Source organism: Saccopteryx leptura, chromosome 1, assembly GCF_036850995.1.
Source record: "Saccopteryx leptura isolate mSacLep1 chromosome 1, mSacLep1_pri_phased_curated, whole genome shotgun sequence".
In the NCBI taxonomy this organism is placed as follows: Eukaryota; Metazoa; Chordata; class Mammalia; order Chiroptera; family Emballonuridae; genus Saccopteryx; species Saccopteryx leptura.
In genome coordinates, this window is record NC_089503.1 from 30,485,028 (window position 1) to 30,498,762 (window position 13,735).

At 34.1% G+C, this 13,735-nt stretch overlaps 1 protein-coding gene across 2 annotated transcripts in view; it reads right to left on the reverse strand.

Moving 5' to 3' along the window:
- Positions 1 to 13,735, reverse strand: part of ELP4 (elongator acetyltransferase complex subunit 4) — a 206,282-nt gene that overhangs the window by 166,761 nt on the left and 25,786 nt on the right. For both annotated transcript variants that reach the window (XM_066363833.1, XM_066363839.1), the window contains exon 4: positions 2,764 to 2,892. In XM_066363833.1, the coding sequence (XP_066219930.1) occupies positions 2,764 to 2,892 (129 nt within the window). The remainder of the gene's footprint in view (positions 1 to 2,763; positions 2,893 to 13,735) is intronic.

Consider the following 13,735-nt stretch of genomic DNA (forward strand, 5'->3'; position numbering starts at 1 on the left):
TTTATATTTGACCATTTCATCAATGCAATTTTATCATTGCATATTAGACACACTGCAGAACCTGCTCTCTTCACAAAGGTGAAATCCTCTGTCCATTCCTACTGAAAAGTACTATACTCCACATCTTTTTTTTCTTTTAGCTAACTTCTTTGTCAAAAGGGTTTCTGCAATTAGCTAGTTGGCTACTTGATTAAAAGGAAGAAAGTTACTTCCTGACCTCACAACAACCCGTGTATGTTATACATTATCTAATAAAAATTTGGTGTTGTCCCAGAGGACAGCTGTTATTGGCTCCAGCCACCCGCAATCATGAACGTGAGCGGTAGGAAATGAATGGATTGTAATACATGAGAATGTTTTATATTTTTAATGTTATTATTTTTTTTATTAAAGATTTTTCTGCGAGCCAGATGCAGCCATCAAAAGAGCCACATCTGGCTCGTGAGCCATAGATTCCCGACCTCTGCTATAAGACCACAGTAGTCAAAACAGCATGATACTGGTATAAAATCAGATATGAGATCAATGCAACAGAAAAGAGAGCCCAGAAATAAATCCAAACCATGTTTAATTAACATTTGACAAAGGAGGCAAGAACATACAATGAGGTAAAGACAGTCTATTCAATAAATGGTGTTAAGAAAACTGGACAGATACATGCAAAAAGATAAAACTAGACCACCTTCTTACACCATACACAGGAATGAACTGAAAACAGATTAAAGACATAAATTAGGTCTTCTAACTCGAAACCATAAAAATCCTAGAAGAAAACATAAGCAATAAAATCTCAGATATTTCATGTAGCAATATTTTTTATTCTGATATATCTCCCCAGGTAAGAGAAACAAAACAAAAAATAAATAAATGGGAATATATCAAACTAAAAAGTTTTTGTATAACATTCAATTCCTGGCCAGGGCACACAGGAGAAGCGCCATCTGCTTCTCCACCCTTTCCCCTCTACTTTCTATCTCTTTCTTCTCCTCTCACAGCGAAGGCTCCCTTGGAACAAAGTTGGTGGGGGTGGGGGGGCTGAGGATGGCTCCATGGCCTCTGCCTCAGGTGCTAGAATGGCTCTGGTTGCAATGGAGCAAACCACAGCAACTCAATCTCAAAAAATATCCAACAATCCAATTTAAAAATGAGCAAAGGAACTGAATAAACATGTCTTCAAAAAGGACATACAGATGGCCAATAGACATAAGAAAACTTGCTCAATGTCACTAATTATCAGACAGATACAAATTAAAACCATAATGAGATATTCCCTCACACCTGTTAGGATGCCTATTATCAATAAAGCAACAAACAACAAATGTTGACGAAGAAGACGTGCAAAAAAGGGAACCCTTGTGCACTCTTGGTGGGAATGCAGATTGGTAGAGCCACTGTGGGAAACAGCAAGGAGTTTCTTCAAAAAATTAAAAATAAACTATCTTGTTACCTAAAAATTCCAATTCTGGAAATATACCTAAAGAAAGCCAAAATACTAACTGGAAAGAATATATTATATACACTTGTATGTTCATTGCAGCACTATTTACAATAGCCAAGATTTGGAAGCAGCCCAAGTGCCCATCAGTAGATGAGTGGATAAAAACACAGGGGTACATTCACACAATGGAATACTACTTGGCTGTAATAAAAAAGGAAATCTTATCTTTACAACAGCATGGATGGACCTGGATAATACTATGCTACATGAAATAATCCAGTCAGAGAAAGACAAGTATCACATAATTTCACTCATATGTGGAATGTAATGAACAGAATAATAAACAAAATAGAATGACTGACTCAAAGATACAAAGAACAAACTGACAGCTGTCAGAGAGGAGGTGTGATGGGGGACTGGGTGAAGGGATTAAGCAAAACACAAACCAAGAAAAGAACTCATAGACACAGACAGCAGCGTGGTGATTACCAAAGAGAAAGGAGGGATAGGAAGGTTGAAGAGGAGAACGGGGCGGGGAATAAATGGTGACGGAAGAAGGCTGACTTTGGGTGGTGAGCACACAATGCGAAATACCGATGATGGCTTATAGAACTGTACATCTGAAACCTATGGAATTTTATTAACTAATGTTTCCCCATTAAATTCAATAACAATAATAAAAAAGAAATGCCTTTGTTGGTTCACTTACTATGACTTGCAACACTAGAATAAAAGATTCTATATGGAGATTATAGAAGAAATGAAAAACAGTGGTCCCTCATCTATTGCGGGGATTAGGTTCCAGAACCCCCGTGACAGGTGAAAATCTGCGAAGTAGCAACCTTATATTTATTTTATTCTTTATATTTTAAGGCTTTATAAACCTTCCCCACATTCTTTTAAACCTTTCCCACACCGTTATTAACCTTTCCCACACTCTTATAAACACTTCCTATGCTCTTAAACACTTTCTACATACTTCAAACTACGTAAAATCCTGCGATATAATGAAAAATCCACAATACAAAATTAGATATATATAATTTAAAAACCTGCAATACAGTGAGACAGCTAAAATGAACCGTGATATGGCAAGGGACAACCGTAATCAATTTTGGCTTTAAAAAATCCCAATTTGCTATAACTTTATTTTTAAGAAATAAATCATCTTGGTCAAACATGCAATGCAAAAAATATCTAGGTATTTAAATAAAGATATATTATATTCCACTTAAAGAATAACAGGTCTACAACAAGAGATTTCATAAAATAAAAACAAATGCACTTGCAAATTGAGAAAAAAAATAGTTTACATGTTGACTTGCCTGCATCTTGGGTAACAGCTGATAACGCCAAGCTATTTTCATCTTAACGTTAGATTCTGGTGTTTGACTGCATACATCTTCATCAAATTCCTTTTTATAATTATCATCGAGTAATGGTGCAGGGAGTTCCTAGTAATACACAACAACACATTATTGAGCATGTGTGGTAGAAAATATGACAATTTTCTTAAATAATAATACTAGCAAAACTAAATTTTCCTATGTATTAAAAAATTGATGTTTTAAAATTGGTTTAAGCATAGTCCTGGTAAAAAGAAACTTAAATCCGAGAAAAGGAATAAATATAATATTAAATGTGCAGTTAAATTTTTAGCAATAAACTAGAATGAAAAGAAAATATTCACATTTTTATATTAATCAAAATCATCTGCAGTTTCATCAACAGGCTGTGCTCATATTTTAAGTTTATACACTTAAAGCATAGTCTTGAATTAGTGTTTACGTATTACACATAATTACTGTTATGTTTGCCACAAGGTAAAAATAAGCTTGTGTGCAATCTGTTTACTGGTTTGTAATTCTAGAATTAAAAAAACTCATTCACTGAGATAAAGGGTGAATAAAAATATTAGGTTTGCACCTGCAAGCTTATGCCTCTTCTTTAAAGACAATAAAAGCAGAGCCTGACCAAGCAGTGGAGCAGTGGATAGAGTGTTGGACTGGGACGCGGAGGACTCAGGATCGAGACCTCGAGGTCATGAGCTTGAGTGCAGGCTCATCTGGTTTGAGCAAAGTTCACCAGCATGAGCCCAAGGTTGCTGACTTGAGCAAGGGGTCACTCAGTCTGCTGTAGCCCCCTGGTCAATGCACATACGAGAAAGCAATCAATGAACAACTAAGGCGCCGCAACAAAGAATTGATGCTTCTCATCTCTCTCCCTTCCTGTCTGTCTGTCCGTATCTGTCCCTCTCTCTGACTCTCTCTGTCAATGTCACAAAGAAAAAAAGAACACAATAAAAGAAAAAAAACAATAAAAGCAGAATTTAAAATCTCTGATAAATAAGGAGACAAATCCCAATTTTACCTTTGTTTTTTGGAAGCTGACCTACTGAGTGACTACAAAAACATATAAAAACTTTTTTGTGTGTGAAAAGGTAGTCCAAAATAATGTAAAGAAAAAAGTATATAAGTTTCTTGGAGAAGGAAAGCCCACAATTAACTGTATCTCTTATTAGACAGAATCATAAAGATAATGTTGGACACTGGATCAGTAAACATAATCTTATGCTATATCATTAATATCTAGTTATGCTATATTATTAATAGCTTAAATTTTAACTTTTACTTTTCAAGATCAGATTTAGTTATACTTAGAATCAAGTCAGCTAATTAAATGAAAAATACATTAACCATCATATATTTTAGTCACTTCCTAAAAGACCTTCAAATAGATTCACACTTTGATTTATACCAGTATTAGAAACCAGTTCTATTATTTAAGCTCTGAATCTATCATTCCTAGCATAGTATTAGTATCTAACAAAATTTAAAGTAACTTCTTCTTCCAATGGAAGTAAATATTTGTGAGTTAGATAGTACAATACAACATATGGTTATGAGCTTAATTCTGAACAAGATTATTTGGGCCCAAATCTTGACTTTATGCACTAGTAACTTTGTAGTTATAGTGAACATCTACTGGATTTCTCTATGTCTCCATTTATCATCTGAAGAATGAAGAAAGAAGTATTTGCTTCATTGGATTATTACAAGGAATACATGAATTAAAAATGTAAAACATAGAGAATGGTGAATGCTATATATAAATTAAGCACTCAATAATGTTTGATTATAAGAATTCAGTCAAATAACTGTTTTAACCATGACTCAGCGCTCACACTTCAACTGTCACTACCAGTTAACAATCAAAATATTTGTAATAACATTTTTTTCAATCTCAGGGACACAATAAAAGTAACGACAAAGGTATAAAGCTAAAAAAATTAAAAAGTCAACCTCTTGCACAATAATCACTGACAACATTCCCAGCATATAGTTATGTGTATTCAGATATGTAAGGCAAAATATTTGCATAAAAGCAGTATATGATAAAATGCTATTAATAATTTTGTCCTTTAATTTATAAAACAAAAAGGAAGTAAATCTGAAAAAACTGTTGAACTGATGAATGATTCTTTACTTCAAGAGACATTATTTCTTAACATACTCTCCTGTAGTGTAGAAATGTGACTATCCAGCCTATTAAGGTGTTGTATTCCCTATGCTCCTTTTTACGTTTCAGTTTTCAACAAAATCAATACCTATCTTCTATTCTCCTATAAAAAATGAGAAAATTGGTACTTACAATGCTTTCTCTCACAAGTTTAGTTTTTTACCTATTCTTTCTATATTGTCAAGGGTTAAAGCATATACATTCTAATCTGTAACGAAACATGGAGTTTAGGTTTTTGTTGAAATGAATTCCTCGCTGGTCCTTTTACCACTGTCCCACAATTCTTGAGTTTCTTAATTGACAGTGGCACCCATTCGACAGTGTCAGGAAGGTAGTAGGCATAGAGCAGTGAACAAAACAAAGTGTGCTTCCACGGAGTACGTCCTGGAAGGGTGGTCATAGGAACTTGCAGAAAAAAGAGCAAAGAAATACAGAGTAATGGAAGGAGGTGTTACTTTAAACAGGACAATGAAGCTCTCCTTGAGGAAGTAGGTTATATTTTCAAATGTATGTTTACTCGACTCACAGTTTGGTTGGACATTATATTTTGTAATATTTTCATTTGCTTAGAGCTTGGTAGATACGGCTTTATTGTCTTTGGACAGAGAATGGTGGTGTGGGGAGTCTGAAGACTTCCACCCAGAGAGGAGATCGGTTTTTTCTGCCTGAATGCCTAAATAACTCTTCACTTATCTTTGCAGTTCAAGAGCTTAAATGGGCTATGGGTTTATGTGCATTTCTTTATTATTCCCCCCTGTAAACTAGATGTCCTTTTAAGCTGAGGATTCTCAATTGCAAGTAAAATATTTTCATGTCTCACATTTAAAATTATTTTTCTGTTTTACACTGAAATAGAGTATGTTCTTGTTGATATAAGTATTAGGTATATCTTTGAAAGTTACAAAACATCACACAGTAAACAATTAAAATGTTAGATGAATAGATATGTTTTTCTATCTTCTAGAGTAGCACTAACCAAGAGAACATTTTGTGACTTTGAAAATGCTCTATACTTGTGCTGTCCAATATAGTAGCTACTAACTATATAAATGGAAAGCTTTCCATATTGTAATTATATTCTCACTTGTTTATATTTCTTTTCTCTAACTTACAGGTGTAGAACATTTTTGGCACCACAGAAAATTCTGTCCATCAATTGCTGGTCTAGAAAATTTTAAAAATTTGTCTATCAATCATCTATCAATTTAAATTGTTTACTCTGTAAGCATCTTACAATTGTCAATGATACACTTTATACTTCTATCAATCAGGATTTTGAAGAAGTATCACAACTTAATTGTTTAAAATTAAAATCAGGAGGTATTTTATTTTTTCAGTGACTAAAACAGTTATATGCGTCCCTGTCCCTCCCCTTTCCCTCAATTCATGCACCATTGCATATGTAACAGATCACGACCTGCCCTCTGCACATAGCCACTGTTTTCTGTGTATCTCATCTTTAACTCTATCGTTTTCCCTGACTCCTTCAACTCTTTAGCACATACCTTTTATAATATGAATTTTTACAAGCTGATTCAAATCCTTTATGGAACAAGGCAAACAAGAAGTAAATATTTTTAAAAACAATTTCCTAGCAGTTACTTATTAGACTGATGTATTTTTCAAAACTAAACACAAATTGTTCTTATGTCATCAACAAAAAATTTAACAATACTTATTAGTTATGTTTTTAACCTATAAAATAATACTTAACTATCCTTGTAAAAATCAATACTTATTGAATAACTAATGATTTAAAACATGGTAAATGTTCAATATAGAAAATTATAAAATAATAAACTGTTAATCTGTCACCTAGAAATAATAACTCTGAATATATCTAAGTATATTCTTTCAGTCTTTTATGTATACATACTGTATATATTTACAAAATGCATATTGTCTATTTGTATATTACAACATATTATTTGTATTCTATAATTATATTTTAGTATTTCCACACTTAGTTATTTTTCAAAATAAGCTTTTCAATGATTGTACATCATATTATATATAGCAATTTATCATTTCCTACTGTTGAACCTTTCGGTTGTCTGCAGTCCAAGAATAATACTTTGCATCTTAAATTATTTTTTTCTGAGATATATAAACAGCCACAAAGTCATAGTGAAAAATATAATAAACAACCCAGTTTCTACCACTTGGCTTTAACAAATCTCAACAACTGGCATACTTGAGAAGCAAACCAGGAATTGCAGCAAGCACAAAGTAACACTCTCATGTGAAAGCATAAAAATTGGTTGAAAATCTTTAAAAGGAACAATAAGATCCGCAGATTGCCTATTTCCCCCTCAGAGCCAGGACACTACTCCTCCCCTGCTGTGCAAGAGAAATGGAGAGGTCAAATCAGACAAACTTTGGAAGTAGGAGCACGTACAGGTCAGGGGTGAGGCATCATATTGAAGACAGGGTAACTTATTGAAATCTTCAGACAGATGGGCAAGACAATTTCCTCTTCCTCATACACACAGACACAGTGGCTCCCCTTGCTAACCTCTCAGAAGGCCTGAAGCAATTCTTAAGTACAACAGGCAGGAGATAGGGAGATTAGAGGATTCTTCTCTGGAAAAATTGACAAAATTAAGAGAAAAAACCTTTAGAGAGACACTGCTAGCTAAGTACACAGTAAATCTACCAGACCACAAGTTATATGTTCAAATACACAGAACTTCAAATAGCTTTGCAGTCCCTTACTCTTTAATATCAAAGGACAGCCAAAAATGATCAGATATTTCAGAAAAGCATCCAATATGGAATTCAAAGACCAAGATAAACAAGCAAGAAATAAAAATGCCAGAAACAGATAAAACTTCAAAAAGAATAAAAAGCAAGAGCTGTTATATGAAACTGTATAAAAAATAAAACACTTCAAATAAAAGAAAACCACTGGAAAAAACTTGAGTTTCTAGTAATTAAAAATATAAGAACAGATTTGAAAAAATTGACCAGAAACACTAGAAGAGCAAGTTGGTCAAATCTCTCAGAATAAAAACAAAACACAACATAACAAAACAATAATGATGATAGCAATGATAATGAAAAATCACTTTTCTTTCCAACTGCCAGGCATTATTCTAAACCCTTTCTTTATACATTAACAACATACTTAATCCTTAAAACAATCTTAAGAGTAAGCACTATTAGTAAACTCATTTTAGAGATGAAAACATTTTAGTACACAGGTTAATTAACTTGATGGCCAGTCCCGCTCTATTACTCAGTCTCTTCACCATTACGCTGTGCTGCCTCTTAAAGAGACAGAAAATGAGAGGCAGGAAAATACTTAGAGGATTAGTCCAAGGAGTTGGTCCTGTAAAAGATATTCTAGATGGAGAAACAGAGATAATAGAGGAAAATATTCAAGAAATAATCTAAGAGAAATCTCCAGAAAGGAAAAATAAGGAACGTTAGATTTAAAATCCTACTGAGTACTCAAACTTATAAGTGAAATAGACATACACCAAAACATACAATTCTGACCTTACAGAATAAGGGAGAATAAAGAATATATCCAAATACCTTCCAGAGGTTGGGTGGAACTTACCAGGACAGTGAATGCCATCAAACTTTGCAAAAGCAACACTGGGCTTTTCAGAGAGAAAGTTAGTTCTACCAGGTGGTGTTGCAGTGGATAGAGCATAAGCCTGGGATGCTCAGGACCCAGGTTTGAAACCCTGAGGTTGCTAGCTTGAGCGTGGGATCATAGACATGACTCCATGGTCACTGGCTTGAGCCCAAAGGTTGCTGGCTTGAAGCCCAAGATTGCTGGCTTGAGCACAAGGTCGCTGGCTTGAGCATAAGGTCGCTGGCTTGAGCAAGGGGTCAATGGCTGAACTGGAGCCTCCCAGTCAAGGCATGTATGAGAAAGCAATCAATGAACAACTAAGATGCCACAACTATGAGTTCATGCTTCTCATCTTTCTCCCTTCCTGTCTTTCTCTCTCTTGCAAGAAGACGAAGAAGGAGAAGGAGAAGGAGGAGAAGGAGAAGGAGGAGGAGGAGGAGGAGGAGGAGGAGGAGGAGGAGGAGGAGGAGGAGGAGGAGGAAGAAGAAGAAGAAGAAGAAGAAGAAGAAGAAGAAGAAGAAGAAGAAGAAGAAGAAGAAGGAGAAGAAGAAGAAGAAGAAGAAGACGACGACAGAGAAAAACACAACTAGGGCAGAAGAACAATTCTAGCAAACTTTTTCATATAAACTGACAAGCTGAATCTACAATTTGTATGGAAATGTAAAAGCCCATAACAACCAAAACAAGTTTGCTAAAGAAAAAAGTTAAAGGAGTTAAAAATACCTGATTTTAAGACATTATAAAAGTAGAAAAATGAAATCTGTGTAAGGTAGATATATGGTTCAATGGAACAGAAAAGAAAGTTGAGAAAGACACCCATATATTTATTTAATAGATTTTCTACATTGTACCAAGGCAATTCAATAGGGAAATGATAATAAATTTTCAGAAACCAGCAAAGGAGATAATCTTAGTGGCTCTGGGGCACTCCAGGAGTAAGCATACTATGGCTTGTAGGTCAAACCAGTTACATGGTATTATAAATAAAGTTTTATTGGAACACAATCATGCCATTTGCTTATGATTACTTTAGTGATAAAACAGCAGAACTGAGAAGTTGTAACAGAGACCATATGGCTTGTAGTGCCAAAATTATTTACTGTTCAGTGCTTTAAAAAAAAAAGTGTGCTGACTCTTGTGTTATTCAATATGACATTTGTTGCAACAGAACATACTATATCGTTATGTTCTTGTTTTCTAAAATAAAGAATATATTTTTGGTTCTTTTCTGCAATGTGGTACTTCCAGTTCCCATATATTAGATATCAAGGATCAGGGATAAATAAAAATAAAAAGTAGCTTTTATAAGTTCCGTACAGAAGATTGGCTGGAAAATAATATAATTTCTCTACCTCTTTTAATCAAATGAATCAGGTTAGACAATTAACATGAATAAAGAAATTGGCACTATTTTCAGACAAAAATAATTGTTTATGCTACATTTAAAAAAAAACTATATGAGCCTGACCTGTGGTGGCACAATGGATAAAGTGTCAACCTGGAACACTGAGGTCGCTGATTCGAAACCCTGGCTTCCCTGGTAAAGGCTCATATGAGAGTTGATGCTTCCTGCTTCTTCTCCCTTCTCTCTCTCTCTCTCTCTCTCTCTCTCTCTCTCCCTCCCTCCCTCCTCTCTAAAATGAATAAATAAAATATTTTTAAAAATAAATAAAAAAACCAATATGAAACCAAATTATTATAGACTTCCAATACCAAAATATACCACAGTATTTAAGCATATTTATTTTTTCATCAGAAAATTTATCCCTAGCCATAAGATGCTGTAAATATATTTCTTTCCTTTTCAATTCAAGCCGTTCTCTGCTTACTGCTCTATTATTTTGTGGTCTTTGTTTTGGCAGATGCACAAGCAAAATCTGATTCCAACAGTTTGACCCTTCTCACTTTTTATGTTCTCTAGGGCATAATAAAACCCAAGATACAATCCCTCAGCAGTTAATGAAGCTTAACCTCCCACCCTCTTAATTACCAATGCATTACACCAACCATGGGCATCATACTCCTCTCTAAGCTATTTTACAATTCAGCAGAAGTACTACTGAGCTATTATGTAGCAACATAATCCATGCAGCATGAGAAATCCTTCTTAAAAATAAAATCTTTTGATCCTTGCAGGTTTTGGTAACTGTATAATTAATACTACTTAAGCATTATCCATGTATCAGTAAGTATATTATATTGTATCAGTAAGTATATTACTTTGCTGATTTTGACTGTTTTGGGGGGGAGGAGGGAGATTTTCTGAAAGAGAAACAAATCCAAAGATACCATTATCATAATATGAATACAAAGTATGCCAAATATCCAACCTGAGTATCCATATATTACAAGTATGCCCTCCACATTACCTTCCTTAAATATTTAAAAGTGTATGGGGGGAGAGGTGACTTCAATTGTTAAAAGCATTTAGAAATATGAATGGCATGGAGTACTTCAGAAAGCTGGGGAGGATACAGGTGATGTTACATAAAAATGTTTTAAAAACTCCTAGATTTTGAGATCAGTAATTTGTGAATTAATTTATGTCCATCCATATTTCAAACTAAATTCACTACAGAGTAGGTAACATCTTAGTGCAATTTTAGATATTTTTCTTGATTATAAAGGTGGTAAAATTATTGATATTAAAAAAAAGGCAAAATCACCATACAAACATTATTTTAACTAAACTTCCAAGTTAAGCTAACCACAAAATGATGCTTTTTATTTTGCAACTATACCAATAACATAGATCTGAAAAATAAGACCAGTGTTCCCAATAATTTCCCATTGATTCTTTCACATTTCCCTTTAACCTATGAAGCAGAAATGTGTGAGAAGACTGAAAAATCTCTGGTTTGTTCACTAGAGGAAAGAAGGACAATAACTTGAACAGCAGGAAACAGAACTCTGTATTAGAAGTATTCAGAAATGAAGGGAAAGGGTTGCACTACGTTAAAAAAAAAAACCTGTCTTCATTTAAATGCAAATCATAATCTAATTATTTTAAAATATTACAATGTAAACCATCATATTTTTTTAAAGAGCACCAGCCATAGAAGGATCTCAAAGCAATTTAGACACGTAATTAATCCCTGAGTCCTACTGCAATCTGTACTGAGGTTGGGAAAATGAGGTAGGCACATTTAAATTCCTCACATAGGTCCTAGTAGTATACCCACTAACATCATAAATAGCACTCCCAGTCTTGATCAAGGCAGCCACATGCTCTTGCGACTGCTTATTGATGGCACCAACATAAAAGGAGTTACAGGGACACATACTGGGGTCTTGGCATTGGAACATTAGCTCCCATAATTATTTTCTCACATAGGTAAACCAATCAAAACTGTCAAGCTGTTAAGAACAAGAGTCCATGAAGTCTATATTACTTTCATCAAATTTCCTCAAAATGTCAATTTAAATACAGAACAAATACATTAATTTGTTTTAGCTGTTCAAATATAAAAGTTATATACAATGGGAGAACATATTCACTGATACAGCTGGTAAGGGGTTAATAATCAAAATTTATAAAGAACTTCTAAAACTCAACACCAGGAAGGTAAATAATCCAATTAAAAATGGGCAAAGGAACTGAATAGACACTTCTCCAAAGAGGACATACAGATGGCCAATAGGCACATAAAAAAATGTTCAATGTCACTAATCATTGGAGAAATGCAAATTAAAACCACGATAAGATACCACCTCACACCAGTTAGGATGGCGCTCATCAATAAAACAACACAGAATAAGTGCTGGTGAGGATGTGGAGAAAGGGCACCCTCCTGCACTGCTGGTAGGAATGCAGACTGGTGCAGCCACTGTGGAAAACAGTATGGAGATTCCTCAAGAAATTAAAAATGGAACTGCCTTTTGCCCCAGCTATCCCACTTTTAGGAATATATCCAAAGAACACCAAACCACTGATTCAAAAGAAGAAATGTACCCCCATGTTTATGGCAGCATTGTTTACAATAGCCAAGATCTGGAAACAGCCCAAGTGTTTGTCAGTGGAGGAGTAAATTAAAAAGCTGTGGTACATATACACAATGGAATACCATGCAGCCATGAAAAAGAAGGAAATCTTACTTTTTGCGATGGCATGGATGGACCTGGAGACTATTATGCTAAGTGGAATAAGCCAGGCAGAAAAAAAAAAATCATATGATCTCACTTATATGTAGAATCTAATGAACAAAGTGTACTGAGGAACGGAAAAGAGGCAAAGGCAGGGTCACAGAGAGCAGAGGGACAGCTGTCAGAGGGAAGGGGGATGAAGGGATGGGATCAGAGAAATTGAAGGGATTAGTGAAACTATATATTTATATTTATATATATATATATATATATATATATATATATATATATATATATATATATATAAAACACAGAGATATAGTTAACAGGACAGCAAATCCCAGAGGGAAGTGGGGAGGAAATTAGGGGGAGGGGGTGTAGAGGGTATAATTGGGGACATGGGGGTGGGGTTATGGTGTTATATTGAGTGGGACACTTGAATCCATGTTAACACAATAAATTAAAAGTAATAAAAATTAAAAATAAATAAATAAGTTATACATGTTCCTTCAAAACATTCTCTTTACCTCAAAACAAATTTCTTAGAAAGCTTAAAGTAAGAAATTCCATGTTTTTACTTATAGAGAGACAAGAATGCATAGATGGCATGTATTAATATTTCTAGCCATAAAATTTGGAATTTCATCTCCATGTTCCTTTCCAAAGTGAAGTACATGCAGTCAGTTTAATCTGGCTCTGGCTGTACAACTAATAAAATCCATACTCAGATAATATAAGTTAAAATGAAGATATCTATTAATTAGGTAACTATCATCATGAAAAACATATGAACCTGTGTGTGTATATGTATTACGTATACACACACACACACCTATTTGTCTATCTTTATAAATATATCTATATGTAAATATTCCTAGTTATAGAAAAAATAATGAATGGTGAACAGTGTGGTCCCTGTAATAGACAGTATCTTAGTTACAACATATTTTGTGTTTTAGAGAGTAGACTAAATTTGCTACTTAATCACTGGTATTAGTGGGTTTAGTTAGCAAGATCATGTGTAATAATCCTCTTTAGTAAATGTTTACTGTCTAAGGGCATATATTAACCTGTTTTTAAGAAAACATGATATATGAAAATCTATAATA